Source organism: Oncorhynchus gorbuscha, linkage group LG10 (genome assembly GCF_021184085.1).
Source record: "Oncorhynchus gorbuscha isolate QuinsamMale2020 ecotype Even-year linkage group LG10, OgorEven_v1.0, whole genome shotgun sequence".
Classification (NCBI taxonomy): Eukaryota; Metazoa; Chordata; class Actinopteri; order Salmoniformes; family Salmonidae; genus Oncorhynchus; species Oncorhynchus gorbuscha.
Window position 1 is genome coordinate 80,191,157 of NC_060182.1, and position 16,894 is coordinate 80,208,050.

At 42.3% G+C, this 16,894-nt stretch overlaps 2 protein-coding genes across 2 annotated transcripts in view; both read left to right on the forward strand.

Moving 5' to 3' along the window:
* Window positions 1-408: 408 nt before the first annotated feature.
* On the forward strand, window positions 409-13,751 carry LOC124046622 (TNF receptor-associated factor 3-like). The gene is made up of 11 exons (XM_046367222.1): window positions 409-706; window positions 5,960-6,234; window positions 6,920-6,971; window positions 7,073-7,177; window positions 7,418-7,582; window positions 8,600-8,680; window positions 8,864-8,938; window positions 9,157-9,249; window positions 9,670-9,810; window positions 10,689-10,863; window positions 11,656-13,751. The coding sequence occupies exons 2-11, from the start codon at window positions 5,963-5,965 to the stop codon at window positions 12,225-12,227; spliced, it is 1,731 nt and encodes a 576-aa protein (XP_046223178.1). The 5' UTR covers window positions 409-706; window positions 5,960-5,962; the 3' UTR covers window positions 12,228-13,751.
* A 1,370-nt stretch (window positions 13,752-15,121) lies between these two features.
* LOC124045319 (EH domain-containing protein 4-like) overlaps window positions 15,122-16,894 on the forward strand; it is a 38,081-nt gene continuing 36,308 nt past the window's right edge. The window contains exon 1 of the mRNA XM_046364619.1: window positions 15,122-15,899. Coding sequence (XP_046220575.1) covers window positions 15,670-15,899 — 230 coding nt within the window. The 5' untranslated portion in view covers window positions 15,122-15,669. The remainder of the gene's footprint in view (window positions 15,900-16,894) is intronic.

The window sequence follows — 16,894 nt, forward strand, 5'->3', positions numbered from 1 at the left end:
CAGGCTCATTTGTTCTGTCGTTCAGCACGACTTGTCATATTTAGGTCAACTCTATGTTAGGAAGGTGTTCCAAATGTTTGGTACACTAAGTGTATATAAAACCTTGAGTGATGAGCAGTTCAAGGGATGATGCCTTTTCTGAAGCAGGATCATGAGCTATTGTTTCAGAACAGATAGCACAACTATAAATGCTTTTACTTGGATAGGAAGACATTTTTCAAGTAGAGTATGTGATGGGTACCGAGTGTACAGACCATTGCACATTTCTGTGTCTGACAGCAATTCCCGTAGTACAGTTCACAGTTGATGACACTGCCATCTAGAGGAAATCCGATACTAAACATTGCCTGTCACTGGCTGACTACAATTTTTTTTCTTCATGACGGGGATTTCCTGGGGAAGAAATACCGAAGGGGGGCTTTCCAACTGAGACATCAACAGCCAGAAGAATGAGCGGCGGCTCCATTTTGCTATGTTCCCATCTCGATTTAAAAAAACATTTACTTTAATATTGTTTTTACGATGTCAGCTACTGATAAAATACTCTAGCTGCCTATTTTAAAAACGGAGTTCGGTCGTTTTCATTGTAAGCGGTTACATTGTGTTGTTCGCCTTCATGAACGTGCCATTCACCGAAGCTCCACTTATAACATTGTAGCTCCTGAAAAACGACGTTGCATTTGTCAACGTTACAGATCTGATTCATGTAAGTATTGTTGCTAACTAGGAAAGTTAATAATATCGTCCATGTTATAATGTGGGAACACAGCATGTAGCTATGTTTGTAAAAACATGTTGAGTAGCCATACAGTGGTGTACCAAAGCGGGGAGCTATGGAGGCTTCGAATTGTGGTATGAGGTAATTTCAAATATCAATTTCGGTGTACTGAATTGCCTGCGAGATTTAGCCATCTAAACAATTGTGAAAATATTCTAAAAATGGATTAATCTATATAATCACCTTGACATGTCTCATTGTATTATATATTCAGTATTACGCCAGTGCATGTGTAATACATTCATTGCAATTATGACAAATTAGTTGTCTAGTCAGTGCATCAAAGTAATTTGCTTAAATTCTTATTTGAGTACGGTGAACAGGCCCACACAAGGTACACAGTTAGTGTATTGGCTTATTGGGTGAATATTGGTTGCAATAATTCAAATTATATGCTTTAACATATGTCAATATTGCCTTTGAATCATGCTAAACAGTATGCCTGTATGCATATGAAACATTGAAAATGTTTTTTTTATGGAATCTGTTTCATTTTTTATTGACCAGATCTAAGATCACTGTGAAAAAGCATGATTCTCTATTCTCGTAAGATTCAACTGTTTGGATGTCTGTTCACACAGTTGAAACATGTTCTCTTGCTTTCAGGCTATAGAATTACACGTGGGCAATTCCATGTAACAGAATTCTGCTGAGACTCAAATTTTTCACTTCAAAATGTATTCCAAGCCAAAACATTGACTTCAAATTACAGTGAAAAATGTTCAGTGGAAATAGTAGTTTACAAAAACATATTTACAGGAAGAACTGTGCAGATAGAAGGTTTTGTAACAGAATAAAATTTAGGGAGATTTTACAGTAATTCTGTTACCAAACTTTGCATCTGCACAGTTTTTCCACTATGATTATTTACAATGTAAGTTGTTCAAAGTAGCCATTGTGCATATACTTGTATTGTTTGTTAAACATTGAAATCAATAGTTTATGTTTTTCATACATTTTAAAGTGAAAAAGTGAGTCTCAGCGTAATTCTGTTACTGTGGAATTGCCCATGTACAATGACAGGTCAGTCATAGAATTCCCCTACATGTTACATTTTTTTTGTTGATGTCATGATACTCTAGCAGCATTCAAGACTTGGTTACATCTGTATGATTGGAGTGGAGAAACTGACCTCTGTACCAATAATGTCTGTGTAGAATAGATAGCTGGTGCATTGCATGGCCATATAAGGCTTCTAAAACAGCTTCTACCCCCAAGCCATAAGACTCATGAACATCTAATTAAATGGCTACCGAGACTATTTGCATTGCCCCCCCTTTTACACCGCTGCTACTCTCTATTGTCATCTATGCATAGTCATAGTCACTTTAAATACTCTACCTACATGTACATATTACCTCGACCTGTCTGTGCCCTCACACATTGACTCTGTATCGGTACCCCCTGTATGTAGTCTCGCTATTGTTATTTTACTGCTGCTCTTTAATTATCCATATTTTTTAAACTGCATTGTTGGTTAAGGGCCTGTAAGTAAGAATTTCACTGTAAGGTCTACACCTGTTGTATTCGTCGCATGTGACTAATAACATTTGATTTGATTTGAAGATGATCGCACTTGAGAAGCTACAACATGTAACAAATTTCCCTCTACTTTTCTCCATCCAGTCATTCTTACATACAGTTTGACCTGTCAACATCAAGCATATGACCAGGTTTAAATATGAGAATATTGGGCCTATTTCTCAAAAGATCTTGTTCATTCTCCATGTAAATCAGTGAGTGTATTTAACAGGGGAAATACCCTTTTATACATAATGCTCTGCGTTTCATCAAACCGATTTCCCGTAGAGGAAGACCTGATTAATCTCATTCCCGGCCCAAATGTACCCAAGACGATCTCAACTGTACTGTATGCTTTGAATTAGATATATAGCCTAGCCAATCTACATTTCAAACTTTTGCTGGCAGCTTCGATTCAGCTGGGTCTAGGGTTTGTGTAGGCCTACACCTGTGTGTGTGTGTTTGTGCAGTCAGTCAGTCAGTCAGTGATGATAGACAGCGGTGAAGCAGCATGTGGAAAAGCCCCTTCACTATCACAGGAAGTCCCCTGAGAACCACAGGAACTGGTCAGCCAATAGCCTAGGCTTATCCCACTTGCTCATCCAGTGATGATGGGCTGATGTACTTTCAACGTTGAGGGAAAATTGAAGGCAAACCTGTAGAAGTGGCCAGTCTTGATATCCTAACTAGTGTGAATCTGAATTGTTTCATTTGTATGAATGAGATAGTTGAACCATGTGAGACAGGATGTAGAGCTGAAGGTTCAGTCATTAGGTCCGTGTTCATCTATAGCTTCATGGAATTCTTCCTTTGAACAATACACATGCATGATGGAAGAATGTTCCACATACAGTGCATTCGGAATGTGTTCAGACCCCTTTACTTTTTCCACATGTTGTTACAGCCATATTCTAAAATGGATGAAATAGTTTCCCCCCTCATCAATCTACACACAATACCCCATAATGACAAAGCAAAGAAAGGTTTTTTGTTGTTGTATATAAATGGAAATATCACATTTACTTAAGTATTCAGACCATTTACTCAGTACTTTGTTGAGGCTTCTTTGGCAGAGATTACAGCCTTGTCTTCTTGGGTATGATGCTACAAACTTGGCACACCTGTATTTGGGGCGTTTCCCCCATTCTTCCCTGCAGATCCTATCAAGCTCTGTCAGGTTGGATGAGGAGCGTCGCTGCACAGGTTTCAGGTTTTTCTAGAGATGTTCGATCGGGCTCAATTCCGTGTTCTGGCTGGGCCACTCAAGGACATTCGGACACTTGTCCCGAAGCCACTCCTGTGTTGTCTTGGCTGTGTACTTAGGGTCGTTGTCCTGTTGGAAGATGAAACTTCACCCCAGTGTGAGGTTCTGAGTGCTCTGGAGCAGGTTTTCATGAAGGATCTCTCTGTACGTAGCTCCGTTCATCTTTCCCTCGATCCTGACTAGTCTCCCAGTACCTGTTGCTGAAAAACATACCCACAGCATGATACTGCCACCACCATGCTTCTCTGTAGGGATGGTGCCAGGTTTCCTCCTGAAATGACCCTTGGCATTCAGGCCAAAGAGTTAAATATTGGTTTCATCAGACCAGAGAACCTTGTTTGTCATGGTCTGAGAGTCTTTAGGTGCCTTTTGGCAAACTCCAAGTGGGCTGTCATGTGCCTTTTTAATGAGGAGTGGCTTCTGTCTGGCCACTACCATAAAGGCTGTGTGGTGGAGTGCTGCAAAGATGGTTGTCCTCCTGGAAGGTTCTCTCATCTCCACAGAGAAACTCTGGAGCTCTGTCAGAGTGACCATCGGGTTCTTGGTCACCTCCTTGACCAAGGCCCTTCTCCCCCGATTTCTCAGTTTGACCGGGCGGCCAGCTCTAGGAAGAGTCTTGGTGGTTCCAAACTTCTTCCATTTAAGAATGATGGAGGCCACTGTGTTCGTGGGGACCTTCAATGCTACAGAAATGTTTTGGTACCCTTCCCCAGATCTGTGCCTCTACACAATCCTGTCTCTGTGCTCTACGGACAATTCCTTCGACCTCATGTCTTGGTTTTTGCTCTGACATGCACTGTCAACTGTGAGACCTTATATAGACAGGTGTGTGCCTTTCCAAATCATGTCCATTCTATTGAATTTACCACAGATGGACTCCAATTAAGTTGTAGAAACATCTCAAGGATGATCATTGGAAACAGAATGCACCTGAACTCAATTTGGATTCTTATAACAAAGGGTCTGAATACTTATATGAATAAGGTGTTTCTGTTTGTTATTTTTAGTACAAAAACTTTTCACTTTGTCATTATGGGGTATTGTGTGTAGATGGATGAGGAAAATAATGTATTTAATCCATTTTAGCCTGTATCATAACAAAATATGGTAAAAAGGGGTCTGAATACTTTCTGAAGGCACTGTTGGAAGAATGTTCCATATTTATTTAAATTTTTTATTTAGCCTTTATTTAGCTAAGCAAGTCAGTTAAGAACAAATTCTTATTGACAATGACGGCCTACCAAAAGGCAAAAGGACAATGATGGAAGACCAGCTACATATTTAGTAGAACCTTACATATGTTTTGATCAGTTTGAGGTTGGATGTTCAGTGGATGATGCTGTCTTTTAGGATGGTGTATGCTGTCATTTGGGTTGGATGTTCAAGCCTAGATTGCTTGCCCTCCTGTTGCTTGCTCTCCTGTTGCTTGCCCTCCTGTTGCTTGCCCTCGGAAAATGAATAATGTGTTGGCAAGTCTATAATAAAGGCTTGTGTCAGTTTAGATTAAGCTCTCCTGTCCTCCATTAGAGCAGGGCCGTATGGACAAAAGCTGTATTGCGATAAATTTCCTGAATTGATGCAATAACAATAAAAACATAGGATGATACGTTTCTAACAATGTGCACCACCGCAGTTGTTTTTTATCCTTTTGAGCTACTACTTCTACTATAGTCTGATTGTAGCCATCAACAGTCCTTTTAACAGTCACCCATATTAGTAAACTTATTTAATTTCAACTTCACATTTGTGTAGTATAGGCTACTTATCGTAGTAAAAGATCTCAGCAAAATGCCTGCGGTAAATGATCTGTATGGTTGGTGTTGATAACTTTCACTTTATCCACCCAGCTCTACTCCATCTACTTTTGGATATGCTCTATTCCAGTCCCAAGCCGGGCCTTCCTGCTTGTGCACCGCACCGCACCGCCCCCCCCCCCAGAGCAGAGATAACATTAGCCCCAGTTAACTATGTCTGTTATGAAGGGGTTTCCCAAGGTTTGGCCTGAGAGTCAGGGCTGTTGATGTGGCAATGAATGCTCAGCATTAACACACTCACACACACATCCTCAGCTCAAACACCATTGTCCCACTCCAAGACCATGTAACATAAGACGTTTGTATACTCCTTTTTTAATGAAATGCGTGTTTGTCCTGTATGTTGTAACTTTTGGGTGCATTTTTATTAAACATCTCTTCCCTCCTGTCTTTCTCTCTCTCTCTCTCTCTCTCTCTCTCTGTGTGTGTGTGTGTGTGTGTGTGTGTGTGTGTGTGTGTGTGTGTGTGTGTGTGTGTGTGTGTGTGTGTGTGTGTGTGTGTGTGTGTGTGTGTGTGTGTGTGTGTGTGTGTGTGTGTGTGTGTGTGTGTGTGTGTGTGTGTGTCCGTCCGTGCCCTCGCCAGGTCATGTCAGCAGGGCGGAATGCGGACGTGCGGGAGCTGCAGATCCCCCTCCAGCATCGCTCTCCCTCCCTGGCTGCTCTCTCTCTGGCCCAGCGCCCCTGGCCCAGCGACCCCGAGGCAGGCTTCTTACCCCAGCACGGGGGCTTCTGGGACCACTTCATAGCCACCCCAGAGCCCAAATACTGCTGTGAGGCCTGCAGGCTAGTGCTCTGCAACCCCAGGCAGACAGAGTGTGGACACCGCTTCTGTGAAACCTGCATCTCCGAGCAGCTAAGGTGAGGCCTGAGGACAAGAGATTTCAGTTTCATGATGAGTGTGAGAGTGAAGGGGCATGTTTTTTTTTTAGGAAATGATAGTTGAGAAATGACAAACGTCTTCTTGTCAGTGTGTTTGATATGTCAGCTGTCTTCTGGTAATGGGGGTTGTCATAATTGTTTAGTGATCGTGTGATGATTATGATTGAGAAATAATGATGTCATTTGCCACATGTTGCTTAAAGGAGGATTTGATTGGACATTAGTTAATTAAGCAATGAGGCCCAAGGGGGTGTGATATATGGCTAATATACCACGGCTGTTCTTTATTATAAACTGGTTACAAACTAGAACAGTAAAAATAAATGTTTTGTCATACCCTGATATACCACGGCTGTCAGCCAAGCAGCATTCAGGGCTCGAACCACCCAGTTTATAATGATAGATTTCTCACTCCGCGTTAATCATCATTGTATTAATGTACCTGAAGGGGCGGCAGCGTAGCCTAGTGGTTAGAGCGTTGGACTAGTAACCGGAAGGTTGCGAGTTCAAACCCCCGAGCTGACAAGGTACAAATCTGTCGTTCTGCCCCTGAACAGGCAGTTAACCCACTGTTCCCAGGCCGTCATTGAAAATAAGAATATGTTCTTAACTGACTTGCCTGGTTAAATAAAGGTAAAATTAAAATGTCTTGTTGTCTTTACAGCAAACCAAATCCAGTATGTCCAGCAGATATGGAGCCTCTGTTCAAAGACAAGGTGAGACTATGTGAATGATTTGCATCACTATGCCCTTTCTAAATGGCCTCGTACATAATCACAGCGTGTCTCCTCACAGTAGCCGTTGTGTTTTCTGTCAGATCTTCCGTGATGTGTGCTGCCATAGAGAGATCATGGCTCTGAGAGTGTACTGCAGGAGTGAGAAGAATGGCTGTAAGGAGCAGATGAGTCTACATCAGGTCATGGTAAGTGTCTGACTGACTCAGAGAAATTGAAAAAGTCCCATTGTTACGCACAGTCATTATTCAAACTCTAGAAAAGTGTTTATCTACAATTCTCGTTGATTTCAGTCACATTGGTTGAACGTTTCCTGTTGAAACTGTAATGACTACAACCCAAATGCGATCTTATTTATAGCACTTCATAATAGGCTACATTTTCTTTACACCAAATCCTTATGATTCCCTTTCCTCCTTTTTTCCCAGGATCATTTGAATGTGTGTCCGTATTTTGAGGTGCCATGCCCTTTAGGAAAGTGCAAAGAGAAGATGATGCGCAAAGACATTCCTGAGCACTTGAGTTGGAAATGTAAACACAGAGAGACCACCTGTGAATTCTGCATGCACAAGATGGCCATGACTGAATTACAGGTAACTAGAACAACTACTTGAGTTGGGCCGGTGCTCACCGAACCTGTACCTCTTATAGAATATTGTGACCGGCACCCAAAATTAGTACTGGCACATATTTTAGTCCACCTTAAAGGGCAATTCCGACACTTTTCAACCATATATTCATTTTCTCCAGCACCATACTTGTGTGTCACCGCAAATCTCATAGGGTGTTTCTCAATATGCATACTACCGTGCTCCACACTCCCAAGTGCCGAGTGCATTCTCCCACAATGTTGTCTTGAGTACGTTCTTGTGAAGATGAGAGTGTGGAGAACGCATAAAACATTACATTTAAAAAAGCACTTGCACTCCCCCTACTGTATTACCTCACGCTGCACCTCCCCATTCACCAAACCTTCTTCCAGCCAGGACAAAGGCAACAATAGACGGAATATGATATGCACACAGCAAACGTTTAACTTCATAATTATGCTATTTGAGAAACACCCAGTGTTTGAAAATGACTGTTTTTAAAATGTTTAAACTTTTGATGACGTCATCGGGTCTTTTTTACTTTTATATTTTTTTATACAAAACGTAGAAATGTAAAGTTTTCACATATGTAGACACTGGTATTGTGCTGGAGAAAAATAAATTCAGTTAAAAAGTTGTGGAATTGCCTTTTAAGCACCGACAACAACAACACCGAATATCTGCTACCGCATGGCAAGCGGTATTGGAGCACCAAGTCTCAGTCCAAGAGGCTTCTAAACAACTTTTACTCCCAAGCCATAAGACTCCTGAGCATCTAATCAAATGTCTACCCAGACTATTTGCATTGCCCCCCCTTTACACTGCTGCTACTCTGTTTATTATCCATGCATAGTCACTTTAATAATTTTAACTACATGTACATATTACCTCGACTAACCGGTGCCCCCGCACATGGACTCTGTACCGGTACCCCCTGTATATTGTCTCGCTATGGTTATTTTTCTTCTGCTCTTTAATTATTTGTTACTTTTATTTCTTATTCTTATTTAAATTTTTCAGAAACACAAAGAAACCATGTGTCCTTCATGTCCGGTGGCCTGCCCCAATCATTGTCATTTTCCCTCCATCTTACGGAGCGAGGTAAGGAGTGTATTTTAATGTTTGTAGTATAAAATGTATTCATGCAAGGCAGTATGGGCAGCTTTTCTCTTACCATCAGATGGAGTAACATAGTTATAGATGCTGTGATACGGTTGCCACATTGTAATGTAAATGCTTGGTATAGAAGGACATGATTGAACCTAAATGTGTTTCTACTCTCAGCTGACAAGTCATCAACATGTGTGCCCCAAGGCTCATGTCACCTGCTCCTTTATCCGCTTTGGATGCAATTTCAAGGTCAGTCTTCATGTTACTATGATTGTTAAAAGTGTTATTAATAATAATATGCTTAATATAAGTTGTAATATCATGGCCACTATGAACTCCTCATGATGTCTCTTCTACTCTGTTGTCTGGCTATTGTCCCACTGAACTACAACGCATTTAAGAGAACATACAGTAGTTTTAAGCTGGTATGTTACTGATATGATATTTTCCCTGATATTCCTCTGTAGGGTCTCAACCAAGACATGAGGGATCATGAATCAAGCTTTGCCTCTGAACACCTGCGGCTGATGGCAACCAGGAACACTACGCTGGAGGCCAAGGTAATCAACTCTACTTTGTTCTTTAGAACAATTTGCCCTGTGTACCATTAAAGGAAACATGTATAAAGTCAACATAATGAAAATTCACCAGCATCATGACCAACTTCTATTTCATTCCATACGCAAGGCATACAGTGTATAAATATGTTGCCTTGTATCTATCTGCATTACCTGTCATACTTGTTTTAACTCATGATCTAATCACAAATTTGAGTATGTGCTCTTACATGTTACAAATAACACATACATTCTAACAAAATGTATTTTGACAAGTACCCCAAAATAATACATGGGGAGAAATTAAACTGAATATTCAACCACAACTAACTTGTTAACAACCAACTAATCGCAGGGCTGAATGGTTACGTAGTTCAGAGTAATGAAAGCAGTATTAAGACAGAATGTTTCCCACCCATCTAGATGGAGGATGTTAAAGGAGAGCTTCTGGAGCGGTACAAGGTTCTGCCAGGCCTAAGCAGCCGTCTGTCTGAAACAGAGTCTCAGTACGAGGAGATGAGGGAGAATAACAGACAGCTGGAGCTGAAGCTCACTACCATGCAGGTAAATGAAAAGGTCAAAATACACTGTGTACAAAACATGTGAGTTGCACCCCCTTTTGGCCATCAGAACAGCCTCAATTTGTTGGGGTATGGACTCTACAAGGTGTCGAAAGCGTTCCACAGGGATGCTGACCCATGTTGACTACAATGCTTCCCACAGTTGTCAAGTTGGCTGGATGTCCTTTTTGTGTTTGACCCTTCTTGATACACACAGGAAACTGTTGAATGTGAAAAACTCAGCAGCGTTGCAGTTCTCAATACAGTCAAACCGGTGCGTCTGGCACTTACCATCATACCCCGTTCAAAGTCACTTCAATCTTTTGTTCTCCCCATTCAACCACTGAATGGCACACATGCACATTCCATGTCTGAACTGTGACCAGGTGAGTCCTTCTTTAACCTGTTTTCTCCCCTTCATCTACACTGATTGAAGTGGACTTAACAAGTGACCTCAATAAGGGATCAAAGTGTTCACCTGGATTCACCGGGTCATTCTGTCATGGAAAGAAATGGAAAGAACATGTTTTGTACACTGTCATTATAAAACCTCTCAATAAAGATGTAATACTAGTCTTTGACATACATAATAATACTTGTCTTGTCCCACAGTCCCATTTACTGATTTCTCAGTTGGAGGTAAAGTCCTGTCATGTATGGAACTTACATTAGAAGTAATTTAGCAGATGTTCCTATCCAGAGCGACTTACAGGAGCAATTAGGGTTATGTGCCTTGCTCAAGGGCACATCGACAGATTTTTCGCTAGTCGGCCCAACGCTCTTTCAGCTTACTGGCCCAATGCTCTTAACCGCTAGGCTACCTACCCCTAGGCTACATGAAGTGTGTGTAACTGTATGTATGTGTTTGTTTTCTCCATGTAGAACTTGATGAGTTCCCACTCTGAGAAGCTTTTGGAGATGGAGCTGGAGCTGAGGTCTCTGAGGACCATCCGAGAGGAGGTGGAAACACTACGAGGCACCGTGGAGAGCATTCGTTCCAGGGTTGCAACGCTAGAGGGAGGAAGGGGCGGGGCCATCCCAGCCACACACACACTAGGTGAGTTCCCCTGAATGCTCTCTCACTCTCTTTCTGTTTCTGTCTCGCTCTCTCTCTGTCTTCCTTTGTCTAGCTTTCTCTCTCTCGCTCTCTAGTCTCTCCCTCAGTGTCTCTGTCTCTCTCAACACTTGTCTTGGGAATTCTGTTATTCTTTGCTACTTCACTGTTGCTAAAACCTGTGTAACTCTTTTAGGAGTTGCTCAGAATGAGTGTAGTGTGATGGACCCATTTTGATATGTTCAAAGTCTGAAGCTACATTATGAGCAAAGCAGTAATTGGAAAAAAACAGTGCATTAGGGCCTCCCGAGCATCGCAGTGCTAGCTGTGCCACTAGAGATTCTGGGTTCGAGTCCAGGCTCTGTCACAGCTGGCTGCGAATGGGAGACTCATGGGGCGGCGCACAATTGGCCCAGTGTTGTCCGGGTTAGGGGAGGGTTTGACCGGCAGGGATGTCCTTGTCCCATCACGCACTAGTGACTCCTGTGGCGGGCCAGGCGCAGTGCACACTGACAAAGTCGCCAGGTGGACAGTGTTTCCTCCGACACATTGGTGCGGCTGGCTTCCGGGTTAAGTGGGCATTATGTCAAGAAGCAGTGCGGCTTGGTTGGGTCGTGTTTCGGATGATGCACGGCTCTCGACCTTTGCCGCTCCCGAGTCCGTACACGAGTTTCAGCGATGAGACAAGACTAACTCCAATTGGGGAGAAAATAAATATATATAAAAACCAGTACAGAGTGGTACAAACATACAGGAGGACTCTTATTCCATTGGCTTTCTATTGTTTCTCTGCAGGTTCTTTAGAGACACAGCTCTCCCGTCAGGACGACATGCTGAGTGTCCACGAGATCCGCTTGGCCGACATGGACCTGCGCTTCCAGGTCCTAGAGACGGCCTCCTTCAATGGGACGCTCATCTGGAAAATCCGTGACTACAAGCGGCGGAAACAAGAAGCCGTGGCGTCAAAGACCCTGTCTCTCTACAGCCAGCCTTTCTACACTGGATACTTTGGCTACAAGATGTGTGCCCGGGTCTACCTGAACGGAGACGGCATGGGGAAAGGAACCCACCTGTCTCTGTTCTTTGTGGTGATGCGTGGCGAGTACGATGCCCTGCTGCTATGGCCCTTTAAGCAGAAGGTGACTCTGATGCTGATGGACCAGGGCCCAGCCAGGAAGCACCTAGGGGATGCCTTCAAACCAGACCCCAACAGCAGCAGCTTCAGACGACCCACGGCAGAGATGAACATAGCCTCGGGCTGCCCGCTGTTCGTGGCCCAGACTGTGCTGGAGAACGGTACTTACATCAAGGATGATACCATCTTCATTAAGGTCACAGTGGACACATCTGACCTCCCTGACCCTTGACCCCTGGTCTGTAGAGAACAGCAGATGTATCTGGATCAGGGTGCCCTTATGTGAGAGAGATTGCAAAAGATGGGATGGAGAGAGCAGAAAGAAGGATGGAGAACATGAAAATAAGTTAGAATAAGAGGAAGGTTTCTTTGCAGATCTCAAGGTGCAGCCTAAGCCTGCAGAAAGAGCTGGGTGGACCTCAGAGCAGTTGCCTTTGGTGCCTGTGTTGCTCACCAGATAGGTGAGAGAAGGACATTGTTATTTTTCAACCAGGCTGAATGTTAAAAAATCTAAGGAATGCCTATATTACTCACAGCAGGGAGAGGTATAAATGGCAATGGATAGTGGATCATTCTAACCCAAGTTATCAGGATGCAACCATCATCAAACTACATGGACCCAGTGTGTGTGTGTGTGTGTGTGTGTGTGTGTGTGTGTGTGTGTGTGTGTGTGTGTGTGTGTGTGTGTGTGTGTGTGTGTGCGTGTGTGTGTGTGTGTGCGTGTGTGTGTGTGTGTGTGTGTGTGTGTGTGTGTGTGTGTGTGTGTGTGTGTGTGTGTGTGTGTGTGTGTGTGTGTGTGTGTGTGTGTGTGTGTGTGTGTGTGTGTGTGTGTGTGGCAATCTACCAGAACTAAAAATCATATAGAATGGAGATAGTGAATATATTTCAGTAGACGTTAATACTTTCTGCCTTGAAGAACATGGGACAGTGCATCATCCAACACAAGTCGAGGTGTGGAGATAGTTGTCCCGTGCCCAACTATCTTCTGTAATAGCAAATATCTCTGAGAACTCATTACTTGGCGTTGATGAAACATGTCTACATTAAAGGCAGAAGATACAATCCCACATGACATGTTGAATAAGGAGATACAATGCAATATGTGGTTGTGTATGTTGTTTGTATTGCTGGTGAAGTTTGGTTGTATTATTGCATTGTTAAAGTACAGAATGTAACGTACAGTATGTATGTTTCTAGTCTTGTGATTGTGTTGGAGAAAGTTGTTGATTGACAAGCTTTTATTAACAGGTGTTGTGTGAGCAGTAGGGTGTGTCTTGTGTGCAGGCTCTTATTTCAGATTTGGTTTTAGTGGATCTGGTCTGCATCTGAAATGTCATTCTGCTACCTATATTGTGCACTACTGTTGGCCAGAGCTGTACAAAAGTAGTGCACTATATAGGGATTTGGGTGCCATTTCAGACACAGACATAGGAATGGATACACACCGGTACAGCAATGCCACTGTCTCGCAGAGTTAAGAATAAGACTAGCCTTTCATTTTGAAGATCTATAAAGATCTGTAAATTACTTCTATACTGCTTTTTGTAACTTACACATTGTTTTGTAATGTTCAGAACAGATGCTGTGCATCATATTTTTTTGTAACAGTTGGGAAAACAAAATGCCTCATTAAAACTCCAACCATGTTGATTGAGCTGAGACAAAGTGACAGTGACTTTTTTTCATGATGGTTGATGGAGAATGTTATTTGCACAAGTTATGTTTGAATGTGTATTAATAAAATTGTTCAACAAAACTTGAATGTGCTTTGATGTTTGATTTCTGTGGAGGAAATCAGGAGAAGATGGGGAGGGATTGGCCACACCCTCTGAAAGCCCTCCTACATCACCAGTCAAGCTCTATCCTGGAAACCACAAGGGAGACAGAAAAGAAGGCACCAGAGAAACACCTGGAGGCTGGAGCTTGAAGCAGACACCAAAAGATCAGGCATGGGATGGAACAAGATTGAGAAGACAGAACAGAGTGTAATAGAGATGAGTCGTTGATGGCCTATGCTCCCTGGGTAGCAATGGATCTGAGTAAATTTGAGTGAGAGGTTATCTTGAATTCATTTTTAAGGCATAGGAAATGGGAGCTACACTTTTTCCTATTTTGAATCAAGGAAAATATACAGTGATCACAAGTTGGTTAATTTAAGTCTTGATGATACGTTTATTTGCGGTTGGCTGTTGTGGGTTCGCTTGGACAAAAAAGTCTGTGCAGACTGTAGGGGACCACTGCTTCATAGGAAACAGTCCAAAAACAAATATGGGGAACGCTCCGTGGTGCGGGTCTATCTTCTCCTTCCACTAGATGTCAGGATAGTACAGAATGTTATTCTACAGTATATTTTCCACCACAGGTAGGCTACAGCTACAAAGTGACATTTCAGGAGAACCTAGCAGTGTATCCACCAGTGAGTGAACTGTTGCAGACAGAGATGTTATGTAGAGCTAACACAATTCCACATTCTGTATGACAGTTCTGATCAGGGTACATTCAGGTCATGTATATTCTCCACGATAAATGTGCATTCTAGTATTTTTGTAAAGTTGCTCCCACCTGGCAACTATTAAATAATTAGCCAAGGTTTTCACGTACATACATATAAACCATGTGGTTATGTGAAGGCATTGTAGGATTCCACATTTTTCTTTCTGACATCTGTGTCTAAGCAACATGCATGTTGCTAGGTGCCTACATACAATATGTAATGCAGTACATGTATTCTCATTGTCACTTAATATGGATTCCTTGGCGTCTGTAAAAATGTGACAATATAAAAGTCCTGTCCTCATTCAACATTATTATGAGCGAATTTAAGTTTTCTAAGTCTTCAATGCAAACTTGTATTGTCCATTCAAGTTTGCAGCATCGAGTAATAAAACTTTACTTCCCTTATGACAATGTCACGTCATTGAAATGTATAAATGGGCTTGGGGTAGACTCAGTATTTTTCCCTCTGGAATATTCAGTCTCATGTCACTAGGTCATTCATAGGGAAGGGCGGTGCCGTTAAGGTAATGCAAATCATAGAGGGAGAGGCGAAGCGAGAGTATTTACTCTCTGTCTGCGTGAGATAAGCCCTTTTTGTATGGCGGTCAATGAGAGTGTAAAATTGTGTGAGGCTTATTTAATCGAATATAGGTTTCATAATGTGTAGGCTGTTATAAATTTACTGATATAAGTTGATGTACGAGGCATCCCGGCAACTTTGATAAAAACAACTTGGTTGTGTCTGTTGTTCACACGCGTAGCCTATCTGCACTCTCATTGGCTAGAATGGTCCCTTCTGATCTCGCCTACCTTCCATCGTTGAGGACATGTATTTCCATTGTTAGAGCTGTCACCCGAATATCTTGTTAACATAATACTTCATCTTCGCACAGGCACCACTGTGGCGCGAACCACTGCAACGCTGTGAACTACTGCGCCGCACAGAGGAGCTACTGTAGAGAGCAGCCATCAAGCAGTGTTGGGAAAACAACCGTAGATTCTAGATGCCACGTTTTTCAGTTGCCAAAGAACATATTTGATTCAAAGTAACAGTGCCCATTTTTGTAAGATATTCGGATACAAAGTAGCCTCGTTGCGCAAACTTTGAAAGCTGTGGAAAATCAGGAAGTAAAACGTTAGTTCTTGATTTGGGAACTTAGAAGAGGAGCATCATCATCATGTTCAGTTGGGTGAATAAGGAACAAGGAGGCAGAAACAAGGACGGCGAGATGTACCAAACTGTGACGGAGGGTCTTCAACAACTTTACTCAAAAAAATTATTTCCATTGGAAGAAACCTATCTTTTCCATGATTTCCACTCACCTGCGTTGGAGGCAGCGGATTTTCAAAGCAAACCAATGGTTCTACTGGTTGGACAGTATTCTACGGGGAAGACGACGTTCATAAGGTAACGTTAGTACATCCAGAAATCAGCAAAAGTTATGCATTCTCATGTTTGTGTTAACTTTATTTTACCTACAGGGCTCTCTGCCTGTCAGAAATAATGGGGGGAACACTGTTGGAACAGGTTGTTGCCCCCTGCAACCTAATGTAAACACAACTGTCTAGTGTTGGGAATGGGTTAGCATTATGTTAAGGTTGTAAACAGCTTGTTTCTAGTTTACCAATATTCCATATTCCAATTCAATACAACATGAAACATCATCAACATGCCACACCACCTGCTACATAGAATGTTTTTTAATGTCACGATTATAAACTGGGTGGTTCGAGCCCTGAATGCTGATTGGCTGACAACCGTGGTGTATATATAAGCAATATGGCCCGAGGAGGTGTGGTATATGGCCAATATACCACGGAGAAGTGCTGTTCTTAAGCACGACGCAACACGGAGTGCCTGGACACAGCCCTTAGCAACTGTATACTGGCCATATATCACAAACCCCCAAGGTGCCTTATGGCTATTATAGACTAGTAATCAATGTAATTAGAGAAGTAATATACCAAATACCACGGCTGTCAGCCAATCAGCATTCAGGGCTCGAACCACCCAGTTTATAACCACGGGTATGACAAAACATATATTTTTACTGCTCTAATTACATTGATAACCAGTTTATAATAGCAATAAGGCACCTCATGGGTTTGTGGTATATGGCCAATATACCATGGCTAACGGATGTTCTTAGCCATAGTATATTGGCCATATACCTTAACACCTTGTGCCTTATTGCTTTAGTATAGAAGCAGAGTAGTATTAACTATCCAGTTTCCACCAACTGCTTTCCAGTTTCCACCATAAATATCAATGAGACATGTCTGGTGACCTGGGCCTTTTGTGCTCCCCTGGAGCCTCTGAACAAACAACCATTATATGAAAGAAAGAATAGAACCATTACAGAATGGGTAAAACTGTCTAAAAATCTCTGAATTTATTGCCAT